The sequence below is a fragment of the Cherax quadricarinatus genome, chromosome 3 (genome assembly GCF_038502225.1).
Source record: "Cherax quadricarinatus isolate ZL_2023a chromosome 3, ASM3850222v1, whole genome shotgun sequence".
Classification (NCBI taxonomy): Eukaryota; Metazoa; Arthropoda; class Malacostraca; order Decapoda; family Parastacidae; genus Cherax; species Cherax quadricarinatus.
This window is the reverse complement of record NC_091294.1, coordinates 77,205,504-77,229,715: the sequence shown is the minus strand read 5'-3', so window position 1 is coordinate 77,229,715 and position 24,212 is coordinate 77,205,504. Positions and strand designations below refer to the sequence as shown.

Genomic DNA, 24,212 nt, shown 5'->3' with positions numbered 1-24,212 from the left:
CAAAGAGTTTTGGACATTCTAGACTGATGCAACAGTTGTGCAATATTATTTTTAAGTAACTGCATAAGGATAGAGTGAATTACTGAAGCTACATTATATATTAAAAACCTCTATAATAGATACTTTGATTGACAAACAATCATAGGAAAACACATAAAGAATATTTGTAATAAAACAAATGTCAAGTAAAGCATCCAAGCAAAATATAACATTATAATCATGAATAAGTGAACAATGATATTAGGAAACATTACAATACAAGTTGAGTTGTATAACCTAAGTGGGTTTACTGGTTCTTTTTCTTAATAAACACAAGTGAGCTCTGTACAGAGGTGATTCAATCACGTTAATTCATTTTAAGAGGCTGAAGCATTACATTCATAGGGCAGTCATACAGTACTAATCCAACAGGTAATTATGAGCTTAATAATGATAGAAAGTCACTAGTACATCCCACCTTTGACACAAATTACTATTGTGAATTTTGGTCAGCTTCGATTATACTTCCTTTGTGACTATACTCTTCACACTCAAAGGTCTATGCTCGAGCATATTACAACGCCTAGGTATGCTTGACCACATAGTAGCTTTAAGGGGCATGTAACTTTCCCCGTCTTCTAAGAACATATTTATTTTTCCACTATGATCTACCTTGTTCATAATTACTATCACATTTGCTTTTTGTGTAAGGTGAAATCTAGGATCTTTTCTTAATTCATGGTATAACTTAATAAATGTTTGATAACAATTGTGTTGGAGGTGTCTGAGCTTTGCTCACACACCAACACAATTAAGATCTTAGACTTCATCTTACAAGACAAAGTAAATGTGATAGTAATTATGAACATGTTATTAGCAGACGGGGAAACTTACATGCCTCTTAATTGTTAAGTGGAGGACGTGGTTATCAGACTTTTGGGATCCCAAGAGTAGCATAAACCTTTTTTTTTTATAGTAATGATGGGAAGAGTGTGGGTCAGTTAGTGTAGTGGCTAGGGATGTGAGCAGTAAGTCCAGTTCCTTAGATCGAGTCCCACACCAGAAGCTGTAATGTTGTTACATACTTTGGAGTGTGAAATTATAATAAAAAAAAAAGTGCTAAACCTACAAGGGTCATACAGTGCATGAGAAGTAAAAGGAATCCGAGTTTCTAGAAAGTATGACGGCATCAATTAAAGACAATGGAATTTGTAAAATAACAAATTGAATTCTTAGAATTAAAAGTCACAAGTCATCTACACTTTGGAGAAGATGTTTTTGACTATTGTGGACAATTATCAAGCTGCAAATTTTAATATTTTTTAATACATACACCAGGCACCTCCTGAGAAAAAACAAAGAATTATGTCATAAGAGACCAAATAATCCAAGATCTACTGTAATAAAATTAAATAAATTAATAACATACAATAAATCTTAAAATTACTCAATAAAACCAAATATTTCTGTTGCAATTTCCCAGTTTTTGTTTTAATGTATAAACCTGTATACATTCATATGTATAAGAAAGATCAAGTTACCATACCGATCACAAAAATGTTTTAAAAACACCTGATAAAAAACACTACAACAAACCTAAAAACTAAACCAAAATAAAATGATAATCTTTGAACGCTTCAGCTTCTAGGAATTACTTTTTTAGTTTAAACCCTCGATATAATGAACTTTTATTATTATTATGTAGTATATTGTGTATATATGTAGTATACTGTGTATATATGTAGTATATTGTGTATATATTAAGTATATTGCACATATGTAGTACATAGTGTATTTTTTTTCAACAAACCGGCCATATCCCACAATGGCATGGTGGCCTAAAAAGAAAAAGTAGTGTATATATGTAGTATATTGTGTGTATAGAGGCGACTAAAATGCCGGGAGCAAGGGGGCTAGTAACCTCTTCTCCTGTATATACAGTGGACCCCCGCATAACGATCACCTCCGAATGCGACCGATTATGTAAGTGTACAGTGGACCCCCGCATAACGATGGCATCACATAGCGATTATTTCGTATACCGCTTACTTTAATTGCAAAAATTTTGCCTCACATACCGCTTAAAAACCCGCTTACCGATTTTCCTCCGAGACGCGTCCAATGTGCGGCCTGAGCCACGCTCACATGTTCCGCCGGTGGCATTGTTTACCAGCCAGCCTCCACGGTAACATCCAAGCATACAATCGGAATATTTCGTATTATTACAGTGTTTTCGGTGCTTTTTCTGGAAAATAAGTGACCATGGGCCCCAAGAAAGCTTCTAGTGCCAACCCTACAGCAATAAGGGTGAGAATTACAATAGAGAAGAAGAAAAAGATCATTGATAAGTATCGCTACTATTGGTGGTACAGCTGCTGCTGCTGCTGCAGCACTGTCAGCTGCTGCTGCTGCTGAAGCATCGTCTGCTGCTGCTGCTGCTGCTGTAGCATCGTCTGCTGCTGCTGCTGCTGCTGTAGCATCGTCTGCTGCTGCTGTAGCATTGTCTGCTGCTGCTGCTGCTGCTGTAGCATCGTCTGCTGCTGCTGCTGCTGTAGCATCGTCTGCTGCTGCTGTAGCATTGTCTGCTGCTGCTGCTGCTGCTGTAGCATCGTCTGCTGCTGCTGTAGCATTGTCTGCTGCTGCTGCTGCTGCTGTAGCATCGTCTGCTGCTGCTGCTGCTGTAGCATCGTCTGCTGCTGCTGTAGCATTGTTGCTGCTGTACCACCGTCTGTTGCTGCTGTACCACCGTCAGCTGCTGCTGCTGCTGTAGCACCGTTGTTGGTGTGGCTTATTGAGAATACCAAGAAACAATTAACCCCAGAGGATTTGCCACCCAGGATAACCCAAAAAAGTCAGTGTCATTGAAGACTGTCTAACTTATTTCCATTGGGGTCCTTAATCTTGTCTCCCAGGATGCAACCCACACCAGTCGACTAACACCCAGGTGAACAGGGAAAAATGCCTGGAACTAGTGCTCATATTGGTGAATTTAAAGCCAGCAAAGGTTGGTTTGAGAGATTTAAGAATCGTAGTGGCATACACAGTGTGATAAGGCCTGTTCTGGAAGAAAATGCCAAACAGGACCTACAGTACTCAGGAGGAAAAGGCACTCCCAGGACACAGTGTCTCATCAGTCATTGCTGCATCTTCAATAAAGGTAAGTGTCATTTATTCTTCATTTAGTAGAGTAGTACATGCACAATATATACTGTGCATGTACTACTCTACTATTGTGCATGTATCCTTCTCTTTGTGTGTGGGAAAATGTATATTTCATGTGGTAAAATTTTTTTTTTCATACTTTTGGGTGTCTTGCACGGATTAATTTTATTTCCATTATTTCTTATGGGGAAAATTCATTCACATAACGATTATTTCGCATAACAATTACCCCTCTTGCACGGATTAAAATCGTTAACCGGGGGTCCACTGTATTTATGTAAGTGCGTTTGTACGTGTATGTTTGGGGGTCTGAAATGGACTAATCTACTTCACAATATTCCTTATGGGAACAAATTCGGTCACTACTGGCACCTGAACATACTTCTGGAGTGAAAAAATATCGTTAACCGGGGGTCCACTGTATTACTAACTGTTAAAGGAGAAACTTTCGTTTTTCCTTTTCGGCCACCCCGCCTCGGTGGGATACGGCCGGTGTGTTGAAAGAAAGAAAGAAAGATGTAGTATGTAGTGTATGGTGTATATATGAGAAGTATATGATAGAATACACAAGTGGCTTTTCCGACAGTGTTATCACTGTTTTTAAACCTGGCTAAAACACCTCTGTAAAGTGGACATGGGATGAAATGGGCAAAAAAAAGTCTGGCTCGACAAAAGCTCGATATGTCCACTAAGTGGGTTGTCTGGTAAAATCAGAGAAGCAGTAGATCAAGTCCACTAAATCACACGACTGTCTGATCTGGTCACACCAGTGACAAATTCCGATCAATTGTAAGTTTCTTTAGTTCATAATAATAATAATTTTTATTTCTACAGGAACATGATACAACTTATACAGACCATAGCTGACATCAATGACAATATATAGAAATTCCCTGGTTATACAAAGCATTTCCTGCAACTTAAGTTTTGGTCCCAGGATGCCACCCATACCAATCAACTAACACCCAAGTACTTACTGCTAGGTGAACAGTGACAGCAGGTGTAAGGTGACTAACACCCAGGTACCTACTTACTGCTAGGTGAACATGGACAGCAGTTGTCTTAAAGCAACATGCCCCAGTGTTTCTACCCGTACCAAGGATCGAACCAAGGACCTCAGTGTGAGCCAAGTGCACTACCAATCCAGCCATGGGACACGTGTGCAACATTTGCCTATCTTTATTTGTAGACATTCTGCCATCCAGTGGCTTTATCAGTACAAGAACATAATGTGAAGAAGGTAGAACATATACAAAAAATGAGGGACTGATTACCTCATCTTTACTAGTGGAAGGCCTCGGTCAGTTGACCAAATGCTCCACTTACTATATATAAATTTAAGACTATTCCTAAAAATCCTCTCCTCTCTCAATACTAACCAAAACAACTTGTAATCAGTTTGAAGCAACTCTCCCAAATATATTTACGACCTCTAGTTTATTAAACATCTGCCAGTTCATGAAATATTACTGTTTGAACCATTAATTGTAATATTGTTTTTATTATGTGCAACTTCAAGATTATTCTTATAAACCTCCACCTTGACTACCTCACATTAGTATTAAGATTAAATACATATTTATTAAGAAGTTAACCATTCTTATCTTGTCTAGATTTAAGTAGTTATTATGTACTGGAATAAGTCTGGGTGAAATGCCCCGGCATGATAGTGACTTCCTTTGTACTTAACAAACCAAATTACACATTGTAACCTCTACAAAGAAATAAAATCTTTATTCTTTAACGGTGAGTCATCATCTGATTAAGACCCGCATCAGGAAACACTTGTCCTGTTTCCTGACGAACCTAACCTAACCACACCTTTTGTATTATAGTTCTACAGTTTTCAGTGCATTGGCCATCACCCACTGAGGCACAGGGATCTAAAAAGGAAGAATGAAAGTTTCAGTATACAGTAGATGGGATTACTAGCCCCCTTTCTCTCTGTGTCATATGTGGGACTTGTACATGAGAGGGATTGAATATAAATAGGACTTTTACATGAGAAGGATTGAATATAAATGGGACTTGTACATGAGAGGGATTGAATATTTGTGGGACTTGTACATGAGAGGGATTAGATTTAAGTCAGGTGTCAGGGACTGGATTTAAATTAGGTGCCCGGTGTCCGTAGCTTGATCGCTAGTGCACTCAGATCACACACTGAGGTCTGGGGTTCAAATCTCCTCTGGTACAGCTGGAAAACATTTGGGACATGTTTTCATAAGACACCTGCTGTCCCTGTCCCTGTTCATCCATCAGCGTAAAATGGGTACCTAGTGTTAGTGGACTGGTGTGGGTCGCACCCTAGGACAAAACTGACCTAATTTGTGGGAAATGCTCAGCCTAACAAGTGGCTTTCTATATAGTAGTATGTCACTGATGTCAGTTATGGTCTGTATACCTTGTACATGTACTTGTAGTAAATAAAGATTTTATTATTATTATTATTATTATTATTACTATTATTATTATAAGTGTGACTTGCACACTCCACCAATCACAACTCTACTACCATCACACTACATACATCCACTGTACTCTAAACTCTGATTATCAGGTAATTTACTGTACCAAATATTCTTAGTAAAATTGGTAGTACCATCAATGCAGCAGACTACATCCGCTGCACTGGACATACGTCCATGTCTAGAAGTCCATTGACAAAGCAGACTTTACTTTATCAAAATGTTCATTATAACAGATTTCCACAAAAGCAGATCCCCTTTTCTCCCTATTTTACGGAGGTGCCTCTCTTCACTTAGCGACGTACTCGTTTACCGACACCTCGGACTTACGATGGGCTCTCCGACCAGTATTTATACCTAAATAATGTATATTAGAGCTGATTTCCTCAATTCTGTTTATTACAATGTACAGTACACTGCTGTATAAACATTTAAAAATATACCAGAAATCTTATATAATGATGTAAAGGTGACATTAAAATACATAATATCAAAGATGGTTGACACAAATCCACCACCATTATAGTACGGGTGTCTTAGGTTCCTATCTCCATCGTTAAGTGAGGAGAGGCTGTATTTCTAATTTAATGGACACTATTTGTTCGTTATATCAAAGGTTATATAATAGTGTTTTTCACACATTTGTACACACAGAAAACTTAAGTGCCAACACTAAGTACAAAAACCAGGAAGTATTATGTTGCTCCTCACATACGGTCAATTTGAAAGTTACAAAAAAGTATTTTTTTTTTTAAGTACTATTTTTTATTCTTGTGTCTACTTAAATTACTTAAGTTCCAATAATACTTTCAATAATTTACTTATGAAATTTAATACCTTACTAAAGGGATTCAATACTTTACTAAAGGGATCCAATACAGCGGACCCCTGCTTTACGATCACCTCCCAATGCGACCAATTATGTAAGTGTATTTACATAAGTGCGTTTGTACATGTATGTTTGGGGGTCTGAAATGGACTAATCTAATTCACAATATTCCTTATGGGAACAAATTCGTTCAGTACTGGCACCTGAACATACTTCTGGAATGAAATAATATCGTAAACTGGGGGTCCACTGTACTTTACTAAAGGTTTCCAATACTTTACTAAAGGCTTCCAATACTTTACTAAAGGGATCCAATACTTCACTAAAAGACTCCAATATTTTAATAAAGTGTTGGACCCCCTTAGTAAAGGGATCCAATGCTTTACTAAAGGACTCCAATACTTTACTAAAGAGTTCCAATACTTTACTAAAGGGATCCAATACTACAGTTAAGTCTACACTAAGTACACAGAAAAACTTAAGCTCCAACAATAAGTACAAAAGCAGGGGAATACTATGCTGGTCCTCACATACGGTCGATTAAGAAAAAGTTACTAAAAAGTACTTTTTATAAAGTAGTATTTTTTATTCTTGTGTCCACTTAAATTACTTGAGTTCCAATAATACTGTCAATATTATGCTTTGAGATTCAATACTTTACTAAAGGGATCCAATACTTCACTAAAAGGATCCAGTACAGTGGACTCCCGGTTCGCGATGCTATCAGTATCCGATAAATCTGGTAACCGATGCATTATATTGCAAAAAATTTGCCTCGGTTCCCATTACAAAACCCGGTATGCAATGCAATTCGCACGAGACGTGTTCACGTGTGGCCTGAACTGCCCCGTGTGTGCCAGTGTTTACAAGCCAGCCAGTGTGCGCGCATCCAAGGATACATTCGGTACATTCCATATTATCCATATTATCACTGTTTTTTGTGCTTGTTTCTGCAAAATAAGTCACCATGGGCCCCAAGAAAGCTTCTAGTGCCAACCCTTCGAAACCAAGGGTGCTAATGACTATTGAAATGAAGAAAGAGATAATTGCAAAGTACAAAAGTAGAGTGCGTGTGTCGGAGCTGGTCAGGTTGTATAGTAAACCCCAATCAACCATCTCTACTACAGTGAGCAGGAAAACGTCAATCAAGGAAGCTGTTCTTGCAAAAGGTGCAACTGTGATTACGAAACAGCGACCGCAAGTGTTAGAAAATGTTGAGAGACTGTTATTGGTGTGGATAAATGAAAAACAGATAGCAGGAGATAGCATCTCTCAAGCGATCATTTGTGAAAAGGCTAGGCACTTGCATGACGATTTGGTAAAGAAATTGCCTGCAGCTAGTGGTGATGTGAGTGAATTTAAGGCCAGCAAAGATTGGTTTGAAAGATTTAAGAATCGTAGTGGCATACATAGTGTGATTAGGCATGGTGAGGCTGCCAGTTCAGACCACAAAGCAGCTGAAAAATATGTGCATGAATTCAAGGAGTACATAGAGGCTGAAGGATTGAAACCTGAACAAGTGTTTAATTGTGACGAAACAGGCCTGTTTTGGAAGAAATTGCCAAGCAGGACCTACATTACTCAGGAGGAAAAGGCACTCCCAGGACATAAGCCTTTGAAAGACAGGCTTACTCTTCTGATGTGTGCCAATGCTAGTGGTGATTGCAAAGTGAAGCCTTTATTGGTGTATCACTCAGAAACTCTCAGAGCGTTCAGGCAAAAGAATATCCTCAAGGCTAATTTGTGTGTGCTGTGGAGGGCAAACAGTAAGGCATGGGTCACTAGGGACTTTTTCTATGACTGGTTACACCATGCATTTGCCCCCAATGTGAAAAATTACCTAATTGAAAAGAAATTAGACCATAAGTGCCTCCTGGTATTAGACAATGCTCCTGGTCATCCTATAGACTTGGCAGAGCGACTTTCTGGGGACATGAGCTTCATTAAGGTCAAGTTTTTGCCTCCTAATACCACTCCTCTCCTGCAGCCCATGGACCAGCAGGTCATTTCCAACTTCAAGAAACTGTACACAAAAGCTATGTTTGAAAGGTGCTTTGAAGTGACCACAGATACTCTATTGGCTAAAGGAGTTTTGGAAGGATCACTTTAATATCCTCAATTGTGTAACCCTTATAGGTAAGGCTTGGGAGGGAGTGACTAAGAGGACCTTGAACTCTGGTTGGAAAAAACTGTGGCCAGAATGTGTAGACAAAAGGGATTTCGAAGGGTTTGAGGCTAACCCTGAGAAGCCTATGCCAGTTGAGGAATCCATTGTGGCACTGGGGAAGTCCTTGGGGTTGGAGGTTAGTGGGGAGGATGTGGAAGAGTTTATGGAGGAGGACAATGACGAACTAACCACTGATGAGCTGCTAGATCATCTTCAACAGCAAGAAGCCAGACCTGAGGAAGCTGCTCCGGAGGAGGGGAGAGAGAAATTGAAGAAGTTGTCTACTTCAAAGATTAAGGAAATGTGTGCAATGTAGCGTAAAGTACAAAGCTTTCTTGATGAAAATCACCCTCAGACAGCTACTGCAAGCCGTGTTGGCAACCTGTACAATGACACTGTTGTGAACCACTTTAGGAAAGTCATAAAGGAACGAGAGGTACAGGCCTCTATGGACAGATATGTTGTGCGACACAAGTCCAGTGACTCTCAACCTGGTCCTAGTGGCATTAAAAGAAGAAGGGAAGTAACCCCAGAAAAGGACTTGCTACCTCAAGTCCTAATGGAGGGGGATTCCCCTTCTAAACACTAACACCATCCACACTCTCCCCTCCTCCCATCCCATCAATCACCACCAGATCTTCATTAAAGGTAAGTGTCAATTATTCTATTGTTATTGTAATTATTCTATTGCATTAAACTTAATATTTCATGTGGTAAAGGTTTTTTTTTCATATTTTTGGGGGTCTTGCACGGATTAATTTGATTTCCATTATTTCTTATGGGGAAAATTGATTCGCTTTCTGATAATTTTGGTTTACAATGAGCTCTCAGGAACGGATTAATATCGCAACCGGGGGTCCACTGTACTTCACTAAAGGGATACAATACTTTACTAAAGGGTTCTAATAGTTTACTAATGGGATCCAGTACTTTACTAAAGGGTTCCAATACTACAGTTAAGTCTACTCTAAAGGGTTCCAATACTACAGTTAAGTCTACTCTCGTTACAAGTGGAAAGAAGCGGAATGTTACGCCGGCTGGTCGCAGACGGACGGTTTAGCAGCGGAAGTGGTGACTTGCAGTAGCGGATTGATCATGTCAAATTCTTCACCGCTGCAAGTCTCTGCAGTGTTGCTGTGCACCATTGCACACTCTACACTGTTGCTGTGCACCATTGCACACACTACACTGTTGCTGTGCACCATTGCACAGTTGTTGCTGAGTGTTGTGACTGCATCCATCTCTGCAACACAAATATCGCCTATCATCTCACATCATACATTAAGTTCTTGACTTACAAACATGCTGAGAATCATCAGTATTGTGTATATCATTACTCTAACAATATTATACACAGGTCCACAATGTGTTTGCAAGTTGAGGTTTTCCTGTATTATGAATGTTACACACAATTCAGGAAGTCTTACTGTAACAACATAATGATTGCTAATGAAGAAAAGAATGAATGGAGAGTTGAACTATAGTTCTGGAGGAGGCCCAACACTGTAACCACTCAACTGCAGAGGTTACAAAAGGATGCAATAGGTACAACACATGTCCATCAGTTAGGTATATTTATTCTGAAACATTTCTCCTACACCGTAAACTTCTTCAGTCAAGTACAGAAGCAGTAGAGATGTAGAGATGATGTAATCAGTACCTTGAAGATGTAGTTTCTAGGTGGTCAGTCCCCAGCCTGGAGAAGAGTCTTGCTCCATAGTTTGGAACAGGCTGAGGGACTGACCACCTCAAAACTACGCCTTCAAGGCTGATGGACTGATGACACTGTCTTCACGTCTCTACTGCTCCTGCTGCCTCTGTACCTAACTCCTGCACTTGTGTCTTACTCATCAACCTATCAGTATTGTATATCATTATTACATTCACAATACGATATCTGATTAACCATACCACAGGCGGGAATAGAACCCGCAATCAGAGAGCCTCAAAACTCCAGACTGTCGCGTTAGCCACTGGACCAGCTAGCTACAATAAGATTCGTCCAACTAGGTATATTTCTACACCATAAGAAGGTTAGCATAGGCACCATCGTGACCACAAATGCAAGTTTTTACAGACGAATCTCCAGCTAGTGTGGCCGTGACGAACTCTAGCTCAAGTCCCCTCAAAGCCGTTAACATTACTCATGAAACCGTAATGACAGTGGCTAATGTGACGGTCTGGAGTTTTGAGACTCTCTGATCGCGGATTCTATCCCCGCCCGTGGTATGGTTTGTTTGCAATCGTGTCATTACGATTTAGTGAGTCATGTTAATGGCTTTGAGGGGACTTGAGCTAGAGTTCGTCACGGCCACGCTAGCTGGAGATTCGTCTGTAAAAACTTGTATTTGTGGTCACAGTGGTACCTATGCTAACATTCCTATGTTGTAGAAATATACCTAGTTGGACGAATCTTATTGTGGCTAGCTGGTCTCGTGGCTAATGCGACGGTCTGGAGTTTTGAGACTCTCTGACCGTGGGTTCTATCCCCGCCCGTGGTATGGCTTGTTTGCAATCGTGTCATTACGATTTCGTGAGTCACGATGTCTGATTGTAATTATGCTACTTGCAAAACCATCCTGGCAGGTTTAACAGTTACTTTTAATTATAATAATAATGTTAAACCATCCTGGTGGGTTTAACAGTTTTCGATATATAGTAATAATGTTAAACCATCCTGGAAGGCTTAATGGTTAGTTTTAATTACAATAATAATGAAAAGCCATCCTGGTAGGCTTAATGGTTAGTTTCCAATATAGTAATAATGTTAAACCATCCTGGTAGGTTTAACAGTTAGTTTTCAATATAGTAATAATGTTAAACCATCCTAGTAGGTTTAATGGTTAGTTTTCAATATAGTAATAATGTTAAACCATCTTGGTAAGTTTAACGGTTAGTTTTAATTATAATAATGTTAAACCATCCTTGTAGGTATACCTGGAGTTACCTGGAGAGAGTTCCAGGGGTCAACGCCCCCGCGGCCCGGTCTGTGACCAGGCCTCCTGGTGGATCAGAGCCTGATCAACCAGGCTGTTGCTGCTGGCTGCACGCAAACCAACGTACGAGCCACAGCCCGGCTGATCCGGAACTGACTTTAGGTGCTTGTCCAGTGCCAGCTTGAAGACTGCCAGGGGTCTGTTGGTAATCCCCCTTATGTGTGCTGGGAGGCAGTTGAACAGTCTCGGGCCCCTGACACTTATTGTATGGTCTCTTAACGTGCTAGTGACACCCCTGCTTTTCATTGGGGGGATGGTGCATCGTCTGCCAAGTCTTTTGCTTTCGTAGTGAGTGATTTTCGTGTGCAAGTTCGGTACTAGTCCTTCTAGGATTTTCCAGGTGTATATAATCATGTATCTCTCCCTCTTGCATTCCAGGGAATACAGGTTTAGGAACCTCAAGCGCTCCCAATAATTGAGGTGTTTTATCTCCGTTATGCGCGCCGTGAAAGTTCTCTGTACATTTTCTAGGTCGGCAATTTCACCTGCCTTGAAAGGTGCTGTTAGTGTGCAGCAATATTCCAGCCTAGATAGAACAAGTGACCTGAAGAGTGTCATCATGGGCTTGGCCTCCCTAGTTTTGAAGGTTCTCATTATCCATCCTGTCATTTTTCTAGCAGATGCGATTGATACAATGTTATGGTCCTTGAAGGTGAGATCCTCCGACATGATCACTCCCAGGTCTTTGACGTTGGTGTTTCGCTCTATTTTGTGGCCAGAATTTGTTTTGTACTCTGATGAAGATTTAATTTCCTCATGTTTACCATATCTGAGTAATTGAAATTTCTCATCGTTGAACTTCATATTGTTTTCTGCAGCCCACTGAAAGATTTGGTTGATGTCCGCCTGGAGCCTTGCAGTGTCTGCAATGGAAGACACTGTCATGCAGATTCGGGTGTCATCTGCAAAGGAAGACACGGTGCTGTGGCTGACATCCTTGTCTATGTCGGATATGAGGATGAGGAACAAGATGGGAGCGAGTACTGTGCCTTGTGGAACAGAGCTTTTCATCGTAGCTGCCTCGGACTTTACTCTGTTGACGACTACTCTCTGTGTTCTGTTAGTGAGGAAATTATAGATCCATCGACCGACTTTTCCTGTTATTCCTTCAGCACGCATTTTGTGCGCTATTACGCCATGGTCACACTTGTCGAAGGCTTTTGCAAAGTCTGTATATATTACATCTGCATTCTTTTTGTCTTCTAGTGCATTTAGGACCTTGTCGTAGTGACAAGTTTTAAAACCATCCTGATAGTTTTAATAATAATAATATAAAACCATCCTATTGTAAGCTCTCTGGTTGATCTTACAGCACTAGGCTTGCTATATAGACCAAGTTTCAATCCGTTCTTCCGTTTATTCAACTCGGGCATGTCTGCCAGGGTTGACTTGTGTACATAACATCCTCAGAAGCTAGTGCTCTCAATCCAGGGCATTAGAGCAATTCTCCCTTGATGCCACATTTACCTTACTGGTTTAACACTCCCTTGAAAAAATTAGTAAAAATCTTAAAGTTATAATTTGATGCCCTAGGTGCAAATAGTACGACATATACTATTACTACTACTATTACCATAGTATACTATTTCAAGTTGCTTCCTCTATTGCTCAATCTACCCTATAGAAGGCCAGCAGAAGAGCCATTTTGCTTTGCAACTCTGCACCTTGCATGAGAGCTCAGGTCAGTCAAAGCATAAGCTTAAGCTCACATTATTCACTGGCATGCAACACAAAGCTATTGCAACAAGCTTTAATTGCAACAATATCTCACTGTGTGAAGAGCTTTAAGTGATGGTAAAACTGCGAGGCTTTATCATGTTGTATTTCACTGTGTAGAGCTTTATATAGTCATATTTCACTGTGTAGAGCTTTATATAGTCATATTTCACTGTGTAGAGCTTTATATAGTCATCACTGTGTAGAGCTTTATATAGTCATATTTCACTGTGTAGAGCTTTATAGTCATGTTTCACTATGTAGAGCTTTATAGTCATGTTTCACTATGTAGAGCTTTATATAGTCATATTTCACTATGTAGAGCTTTATATAGTCATGTTTCACTATGTAGAGCTTTATATAGTCATATTTCACTGTGTAGAGCTTTATATAGTCATGTTTCACTATGTAGAGCTTTATATAGTCATGTTTCACTATGTAGAGCTTTATATAGTCATATTTCACTGTGTAGAGCTTTATATAGTCATGTTTCACTATGTAGAGCTTTATATAGTCATATTTCACTGTGTAGAGCTTTATAGTCATGTTTCACTATGTAGAGCTTTATATAGTCATATTTCACTATGTAGAGCTTTATATAGTCATGTTTCACTATGTAGAGCTTTATATAGTCATATTTCACTGTGTAGAGCTTTATATAGTCATATTTCACTATGTAGAGCTTTATATAGTCATGTTTCACTATGTAGAGCTTTATATAGTCATATTTCACTGTGTAGAGCTTTATATAGTCATATTTCACTGTGTAGAGCTTTACAGTCACGTTTCACTGTGTAGAACTTTATGTAGTCATGTTTCATTGTATAGAGCTTTATATAATCATGTTTCAATGTGTACAACTTTATTAAGTTATGTTTTGTTCTGTAGAGCTTTATAAAGTCATGTTTCACTTTGTGTAGAGCTTTATATAGTCATGTTTCACTGCTTAAAACTTCATTAAGTTTCACTTTGTGGAGCTTTAGAAAGTCAAGTTTCACTCTATAGAGCTTCATAAAAGATATGTTTCACTGAAAAGAGCTTAAGAAAGCCATGTTTTATCCTGTAAAGCTTTAGAAAGTTGTTTTACTCTGTGTAGTTTCATAACGTCACTATCACTCTGTGTAGAGCTTTATCAAGTTATGTTTCGCTCTGTAGAGCTTCATCACATCACGTTTCACTCTGTAGAACTTTAACAATTCATGTTTCACTGAATCAAGCTCAATCAATTGATGGTAATAGTATACTGATGCAACAGAAGCTTGTTTTGCAACCTGCATCGCTGTCGTCAACTAGCACAAGAAGCGTCAAAGGCCTGAGAATCAAAAACTGTCAAGACCAGGGCTGGATTAAGGGACCAGGAGCTGTAGCCCAGGGCCCTCTGCCAGTGGAGGGCCCCCAGAGATGTCAACAACTTACAATTTGCCGATGTTATGGAGAAATTAGTCTCCAAGAAATTACGCAAAGCAATTTCTTGGAAATTACTTTGCGTAATTATTTCCATTTGAAAATATCACTAGGGGCCCCTCACAGTACCTGTAGTCCAGGTGTCTCACCGTACCTGTAGTCCAGGTGCCTCACAGTACCTGTAGTCCAGGTGCCTCACAGTATCTGTAGCCCAGGGGCCTCACAGTACCTGTAGCCCAGGGGCCTCACAGTACCTGTAGCCTAGGGGATTCACAGTACCTGTAGCTCAGGGGCCTACAGAATCTTAATCCAACTCTGGTCAAGATTAGCGTATGTTTACGTACCTGGCACTGACGGCAGCACTCTGGTCGCAAGTTGCCGTCACCTCATTCCTTACTAAGAACAAGAAGGAAGGAAAAATCAAAGAAAAAAGCTCAAAGAAACATGAAAAATAAATTATGGGTTACAATGCTCAATATGCAAATAACCCTCACAGAGGATATAAACTTATGACAATGTTTTGGTCCGATTTAGACTATTAATTAGTCATAGAAGCATGAAGGGAAGGAAGCAAGTACAAGAGGGCCTCGCTTTACAGCGCTTCGCTCTATGGCATTTTGCTAATGCAGCGGTTTTCAATTATAGCACTTAATCATTTATTAAGACTTCCTTCAATAAATACATTCACCGCTCACCATAAGTTAAGGATGAAAATATTTTAAGGTACGTAATGTGTGTAATGTATATGCATTTTTTAGGCCTAGTTATATTGTTCACTAAATATATGATAGGGTAAACATGTTATCAGGATTTTATGTGTATGCATTTGAAACTGAAAAAAAAGGGGGGGGGCTATGTTTCACTTTACAGCAGTAGTCTGGAACCTAACCTGATGTATAAGCGGGACCCTCCTATAAAGCAGTAGTCCTGAAACCTGACTTGCTGTATAAACAAGGCCCTCCTGTGCAGCAGTAGTCTTGGAACCTAACCTGCTGTATAAGCAAGGCCCTCCTGTACAGCAGTAGTCCTGGAACCTAACCTGCTGTATAAGCAAGGCCCTCCTGCGCAGCAGTAGTCCTGAAACCTAACCTGCTGTATAAGCAAGGCCCTCCTGTGCAGCAGTAGTCCTGAAACCTAACCTGCTGTATAAGCAAGGCCCTCCTGTACAGCAGTAGTCCTGAAACCTAACCTGCTGTATAAGCAAGGCCCTCCTGCACAGCAGTAGTCCTGAAACCTAACCTGCTGTATAAGCAAGGCCCTCCTGTGCAGCAGTAGTCTTGGAACCTAACCTGCTGTATAAACAAGGCCCTCCTGTGCAGCAGTAGTCTTGGAACCTAACCTGCTGTATAAACAAGGCCCTCCTGTACAGCAGTAGTCCTGGAAACTAGCCTGCTGTATAAGCGAGGCCCTCTTGTACAGCAGTAGCCCAGAATCTAGGCTGCTATATATGTGAGGCCCTCCTGTACAGCAGTAGCCCAGAACCTAACCTACTGTATAAGCAAGGCCTTCCTGTACAGCAGTAGCCCAGAACCTAGGCTGCTATATACTCCTGTATATATATATGAGAGAGAGGCACTTCTGTGTAACTGGTTGATGGTCTAAGTCAGATCAAAATGCCATTTTAAGTTTCTTTCTCCTATTTTGTAGGTTATTTGTGTGCTGTTCTAGACATGGTATTGTGCATTTTTATTCTACATGCTCAAGCCACAGCATTCAACTTAATGTCATGCAACACCAAGAATAACAGGTGGTCCTCAACTTACAATGGGGTAAAGTTCTGACAAACCCATCGTAAGTCAAAAATATTGTGTCAAAAATATCTTAAGTAAAATGTTAATATATGTTAAACAAATAAGTAAATAAATAACTCATGTCAGTGAATAAGTCAATAAAGAAATAATTAGTGTAACTAACTAAATACCAGTATTGAAAAGTCAATAAATGAATGTAAGTTAGGGACTTGCTGCCTTCATGCTGGATAATTATCTTAAGTTTCATCTCCAAAGTTACTGCTGCTGCACCATTGTAAAGTTGAAATATCGTAAGATGAACTATTGTAAAGTCGAAATATCATAAGTCAAACCATTGTAAAGTCGAGAAGCACCTGTATTATCATCGTGGTACGTCATTAAAAGTTACTAACGGGAAACACATCTGAGAAGTGAGTGTAGCTCCTCAGGTGTTGATGTTATCTTGATGTGTGGATCAAGACATGCCAGCGACTTCTTGATGTTTGGTGAAGCATTTGCCAAGATCAATGGCTGTTGGCGTTTCTGAAAGTCTGAGCACAGACCTTCAATTCCCTGGAATAATGAACAGAAATATAATAAGATCACTGTGCACAGTGGTATAGTTAGGGATGCCAAGCCCATGATGATTCTCTTAAAATCACTTGTTCTCTCTAGCCTGGAATATTGATAAGATAAAGATTTATTTCTTTGACAAAGGTTACAAAGAGTAATTGTATTTTTTTATTTGTTAGGTAAAGAAAGCCACTACAGTGGACCCTCGGCTAAAGAATGCATTGCATAACGTTAAATCCACATAACGAAGCATTTGAGAGTAAAAATTTTGGCCCACCTAACGATAAAAAACTCACCCAACGTGATTCGTCCTGAACCTGTCCATCCAGCCTGAGCGCCTCAGTTGCCCTGCTATCATTGTTTAAAAGCCAGGGTGGCCGGTTTCATGAATACATGCGATACATTTTGTATTATTCCATTGTTTATAGTGCTTGTAACTGCTAAATAAGCCACCATGGGCCCAAAGAAAGTTTCTGGTGCCCACCCTGTAATAAAAAGGGTGAGAAATACTATCGTACCACAGTCAGCTATACTACTCAAAGAGGTGGAGAGACTGTTGTTGGTGTGGCTTAACGAGAAACAATTACCGAGAAAGAATTAACCCCAGAAGGTTAGCCACCCAGGATAACCCAAGAAAGTCAGTGACTCATCAAGAACTGTCTAACTTATTTCCATTGGGGTCCTTAATCTTGTCTCCCAGGATGCGACCCACACCAGTCGACTAACACCCAGGTGAACAAGAAAAAATGCCTGGAACTAGTGCTCATATTGGTGAACTTAAGGCCAGCAAAGGTTGGTTTGAGAGATTTAAGAATTGTAGTGGCATACACAGTGTGATGAGGCATGGTGAAGCTGAAAAATTCCAACCCTAACAAGTGTTCAATTGTGACAAAACAGGCCTATTCTGGAAGAAAATGCCAAACAGGACCTACATTACTCAGGAGGAAAAGGCACTCCCAGGACACAAACCTGTGAAAGACAGGCTAACTCTCATGTTATGTTGTAATGCTAGTGGGGATTGCAAAGTGAAGCCTTTACTCATGTATCACTCTGAAAATCCCAGAGAGTTCAAGAAAAACAGTGTCTCATCACTCATCAATACTCTTCAATAAAGGTAAGTGTCATTTTAACATTTATTTATGTATTTATTCTGCATGTCTCATTGTTTTCTGTGTAGGGGAAAAAAATTATTTTTTAATACTTTTGGCTGTCTGGAATGGATTAATTGGATTTCCATTATTTCTTATGGGGAAAATTAATTCGGCTAACTATAATTTCGTCTAACGATGAGCACTCAGGAGCGGATTAATATCGTTAGCTGAGGGTCCACTGTATATGCCTCAGCACCTTTCAAGGCAGGTGAAATTCCTGATCTAGAAAATGTACAGAGAACCTTCACAGCAAACATAACTGCGATAAAACACCTAAATTACTGGGAATGGTTGAAGTTCCTCAACTTGTATTCCCTGGAATGCAGGTGATACATGATTATATGTACTTGAAAATCTTAGAGGGACTAGTACCAAATTTGCACATGAAAATGAAAGCACAAGACTCAGCAGACGATGTAACATCCCCCCAATGAAAAGCAGGGGAGCCACTAGCACAATAAGAGACAACACAATAAGTGTCAGGGGCCCAAGACTGTTCAACTGCCTACCAGCATACATGAGGGGGATTACCAATACACCCGTGGCTGTCTTCAAGAAGTCACTGAACAGGCACCAAAAGTTAGTACCTGACCAGACGGGCTGTGGTTTGTACGTAAGTCTATGTGCGGTGAGAAGTAACAGCCTGGTTGATCAGACCCTGATCCACCACAAGGCCTAGTCAGAGACTGGGTCGAGGGGGCGTTGATCCCTGAAACCCTCTCCAGGTATACTCCAGGTATATACCTGGATAACATACTCTCAACTCTTCCATTGTTGAGACTCCAAAATCAATATTGATCTCAATGTCCACTTTATTAAAAAAAACTTCTGAAATGGTAAAGAATCATTTTCTGAAGGTAATGACACCTAAAGTACAAAATTGAATGAAAAACTCATGGAATTATGTTGGCACAAAGTTAGCTGTCCAGGCGAAATTTACGCACCGGTGATTTTTGCCCAATTTGAGTCCTATTTTAAGGCAATTTCATTGTTCCATTTGATCAAATTCTTAGCTATTTTGCTAGCATGCCTTCCATTGTATCAATCATTCACAAGAAATTGCCCATTTCACTATTTCAGCTACACTGTAAAGTTATCAGAATTTGATAATTTCTCCAGTTTCACACAAAATTAAAAAAAATACCAATTTAAAAATAGAATTAATAGTAAACAATGTAGAAACTGCTGGCACTAAAACAACATTTTCCCTGTTCATCCCTGAGCAGTGGCAATCTATAGCTGAGGTTCGGTTATATACAACTCTTATTGCAGCATGATAGATGTTTGTACAAAGGAGTGTAACAGTTGGGTGTACATGCCAAAAGCCCCTTTATATGCAGAGCATTTTGGGCAAACTTAAGACTAACTTACAATTAATAAGGCAATAACAGTGCTGTAATTGTACACCTTCTCCTGAATAAATTACTAAATTTAAAAAGAGAAACTTATGTTTTTCTTTTTAGGTCACCCAGCCTTGGTGGGATATGGCCGGTGTGTTGAAAAGAATCATATTACACACAAGCTGCTATTAGTGGATAACTAGGAGTTTCAACTATCCATGGTTTACTCAAAAATAAGCCTTAATTTTGTGTAACAATGGCTATAAGGCACAATAGTAGTTGTCCAATGTCTAAGAGAAGCTGTTAAGTGCTTCCCATCAGTGAAAAAATTTTAATTCTCCACTTATTGTGCATAGTTAAACTCTGTAATAGCTATGTGAGAAAAAATTGCATACACACAGTATCTGCTACTATCTGTGGTGTCAGGTATCCATGACAGTTCTTGGAACACATCCTGCGTGGATACCAGGACACTGTTATTATTATCATTATCATATTTAGGAGGAAGCATCATACAGCACTTGGGGAATGGGAGGTAATTAGGTTCAATTCAAGGAAGGGGAAGAAAGGTGCAGTCCGTCAGATCAAGATCCCTTCACCAGCATCAAGGAACCTCCCTTATGATGATGCTACACAATCAAGACCGGAGAAACACTAGAACACACTAATTAGTAAATGTTTCATCCCTGAGCAGCAGAAGATCTACAGCTGAGGTTCAGTTATATACAGCTCTTGTGGCAAGACAATTATTGACTGAGTGATGGTCAATGTGTTTTATTCTTCCAATCACAGTACCTTGGCGAACACTTGTAGCAAGACAGTTACTGACTGAGTGATGGTGAATGTGTTTCCTCTGTTGGCTAACTCTACCTTAGTGAGAGAGAGCCGACATTAAAAAAATAGCCCTATTATAAATGAACCATTAGCGACTGAATATTTTAGGCCCATACCTTGACAGCAGTGAAATCTAGGCCGGTCAAATGACAGCAATCCAGCACAACCGTCAAACTTCCTTCTGCTGTACTGATGCCGGCCTTGTTGACTGCTGCTCGAACATAGTCCACTGATGGGAAGAACAGACCAGTACAGGGTTCCACCAAAACATAGGCTGCCTTGACACCATCCTTTGGAAAAAACAAAATTAAGAATTAAAAGACACAATACAAGAAGGCACTGTACAGGCACCTAAAGTCAGTACCTGATCAGCCGGGCTGTGGTTTGTACGTCGGGCTGTGTGTGGCCAACAGTAACATTCTGGTTCATCAGGCTCTGATCCACCGCAAGGCCTGGTCACAGACTGGGCCTTGTGGTACATCATCATCTTTCAACAAACCAGATGTATCCCACCCAGGCAGGGTGGCCCAAAAAGAAAAACGAAAGTTTCTCTTTTTAAATTTAGTAATGTATACAGGAGGTTTTACTAGCCCCTTGCTCCTGGCATGTTAGTCGCCTCTTACAACACGCATGACTTATGCAGGTAGAATTCTGTTCTACTTCCCCATGGAGATACTGTGTATAATATTCATAATAAAGAAAGTCTTTCAACTTATGACAAATTGGGGATATTATGTATCGTGTATAATAATGATATTACATATATGCAATACACAAAATTCTCAATGTGTTTGTAAGTCAAGTATTTACTGTAATTGTCTCTGAATTAGTTTTTCAAAAGATTTTAGCTAGCAATGGCAAGTTAGATATTGGCCTTTAGTTATTTATCTCAGTTGGGTCTCCATCTTTATGTATTGTGGTAACTATTGTTACCTTAAGTATTATTATGAAAGTTTTGTATATTGTGGTAACTACTGTTACCTTAAGTATTATTATGAAAGTTTTGTATATTGTGGTAACTACTGTTACCTTAAGTATTATTATGAAAGTTTTGTATATTGTGGTAACTACTGTTACCTTAAGTATTGTTATGAAGGTTTTATGTATTGTGGTAACTACTGTTACCTTAAGTATTATTATGAAAGTTTGGGTTTCTCATTATATATTAAACAATGTTGGTGGGTGACACCACATGAACTGTTTTTCTGTACATTAGTGGTAGCAAATTAGCTTGGTTTTATTATCAAAGTGACCTCAGTAAAATTAGTTGGAGTCAGATACAGTCTGGGAAATTTCCAGCAAGGTCATCTCTTGTCTGAGCATTAGAAGTTGGGATTTTACTAGCCAGCTTTGACCCTAGAGTAGAAATCAATTAGCATATTGGCTGTTTCAACAGACTGGGTATGAAGTTCATCTGATTTAGTTAGCACAATACAGGTTGGCCATCACTAATCCGGCATCATTGGGACCTATAGTGTGCCGGATTAGTGAGTTTCTCAGATTACAGAGTGGTTAGGTTAGAATACACTTATATTTTGGTCTTTCTTTGATTAGTTTATCCTGCACCATGCAAACATTCATTTTTTCTTGTTCACTTGTAAAACTGTTGCTCTAGACCTTTTAGCAGTTCACCTGTCAACTGAATTAACCTATCAGTAGAGGCTCTGCTACATCTTGCTCATTTTCATCACTGCTTTCTCCTCCACTGGTTTGCTGCTGTGGATTTACAACCATCTGCACAATTTCTGAGTCAGTATAATGTTGAAATTTGAGTCAGCATAATAACGAAATTTGAAATTATGCTAGCTGAAATTAGTGCCAGATTACTGATGGAACTGGATAACTGATTGCTGGATTAGTGATGGCCGACCTGTATCTTGAATCTGAATGAATGACAAAATCAAAATGCCTCAGTGGGAAATATCCAGCATGTTAAAAATATTAATAATAATACTGCAATATGGGTCAGTGGATCAACAGCAGCAACAGCCTGGTTGACCAGGCTAGCACCAGACAAGCCTGGCCCATGGCTGGGCTCCAGGAGTAAAAAAATCTTGAAACTCATCAAAGCTACATCAAAGGCACTGATAATAATGATAATAATAATAATAATAATAATAATAATAATAATATACATAGGTATACATTACTAAATTTAAAGAGAAACTTTCGTTTTTCTTTTTTAGGTCACCATGCCTTGGTGGGATATGGTTGGTGTGTTGAAAAAAAAAATAATAATAATAACAATAATAATAACCTCTTTCTTGATGGTGCTAACATTAATTTTGGGTATGGCCGAAGAATAGAGAAGGAGCGCCAGATCAACGGCCACTCCCACCAGGATGCCATACTCCACCTTCCAGAAGAGGCAGGCCAAGAAGGTGACCCAGAGCGGCAGTTGGTCTAGGCGCCGGGCTCGCCAGATGGGCGCCACCATCTCGTACTCCACCATGAACAACACAGCGCACATGATTACTGCAGAGAGTGATGCCTTGGGTATGAACCTGCAAGACACAACAATAATGTGACACTAGTACGAGAAACTAAGAAATACAACAATAATGTGAGACTACTATGAGAAACTAAGAAATACAATAAGAAACTAAGAAATACAAGAAACTAAGTACATAATACAACAAGGATCTATGTAATACAAGGAACTAAGTAATACAATAATGAACTAATACAACAAGGAACTAATACAATAAAGAACTAAAAATTAAGATTTAAGATTGTATATGTATTTCAGCATGATACAATGTTTGTATAGAGGTGAATAACATTTAGTGTGCATGCAGAAAGCCCCTTAACCTTGTCATTGTCCGTACTGTGGTTCTACGTCATCGGCTCAGCTCACACAGATAAGATGTGAGCGGTAAATTTGGGCCTAGATATGAGAGAATGCGTCTGTGTGGTAAGTGTGCACCATATTAAAAATATCCTGCAGCACGCAGTGCATGAGAAAAGCAAACTGTGACCCCAATTTTGGTTTAAAATAGTGACTTTGTGGTGTGTCTTTATATAGTTTTTATGGTTGAATTCTCAGTTTTTGGTCATTTTATTGGGTAGTTGAATTATTATTATAATCAAAAAGGAGCACAAAGCCACAAGGGCTATACAGCTTGGGTAGTTGAAATAGTTGACTGGGTGGTTTCTTGCACTCAGTTGATAAAATGGAAGACACGTTACATGGAGTTTACCTGGAGAGGGTTTCGGGGGTCAATGCCCCCACAGCCCAGTCTGAGACCAGGCCTCATGGTGAATTCAGGGTCTGATCAACCAGGCTGTTACTGCTGGGCATACACAAACCGACGTATGAACCACAGCCCGGCTGGTCAGGTACTGACTTTAGGTGCCTGTCCAGTGCCTTCTTGAAGACAGTCAGGAGTCTATTGGTAATCCTCCCTTATGTGAGCTGGGAGGCAGTTGAACAGTCTTGGGCCCCCGACACTTATTGTGTTGTCTCTCAGTGTACTCGTGGTGCCCCTGCTTTTCAATGGGGGAATGTTGCATCTCCTGCCGAGCCTTTTACTTTTATAAGGAGTGATTTTTGTGTGCAAGTTTGGTACTAGTCTATCTAGGATTTTCCAAGTGTATATTATCATGTATCTCGCCTGCATTCCAGGGAATACAAATCAAGGGCTTTAACCATTCCCAGTAATTTAGGTGAATTATCGTACTTATGTGTGCTGTGAAAGTTCTTTGTACACTCTCCAGGTCTGCAATGTCCCCAGCCTTGAAGGGGGCAGTTAGTGTACAGCAGTATTCCAGCCTAGAGAGAACAAGCAGTTTGAAGAGAATCATCATGGGCTTGGCATCCCTAATTCTGAAGGTTCTCATTATCCATCCTATCACATTCCTAG

The 24,212-nt window shown here is 39.7% G+C and overlaps 1 protein-coding gene across 6 annotated transcripts in view; it reads right to left on the bottom strand.

Annotated features, from left to right (window-relative positions):
* Positions 1-79: 79 nt before the first annotated feature.
* The window catches only part of LOC128704881 (sodium-independent sulfate anion transporter), a 94,372-nt gene continuing 70,239 nt past the window's right edge, over positions 80-24,212 (bottom strand). Inside the window, exons 8-13 of one of the 6 annotated variants that reach the window (XM_070092600.1) lie at positions 22,607-22,853; positions 20,466-20,639; positions 16,865-17,024; positions 9,788-9,848; positions 9,638-9,757; positions 80-1,045 (exon numbers count right to left, since the gene is read on the bottom strand). In XM_070092600.1, coding sequence (XP_069948701.1) covers positions 853-1,045; positions 9,638-9,757; positions 9,788-9,848; positions 16,865-17,024; positions 20,466-20,639; positions 22,607-22,853 — 955 coding nt within the window. In that variant the 3' untranslated portion in view covers positions 80-852. Of the gene's footprint in view, positions 1,046-1,286; positions 9,849-15,065; positions 15,118-16,864; positions 17,025-20,465; positions 20,640-22,606; positions 22,854-24,212 lie in introns of those variants that run through there. The other 5 variants (XR_011392950.1, XM_070092620.1, XM_070092593.1 and 2 more) reach the window with 5 other exon arrangements.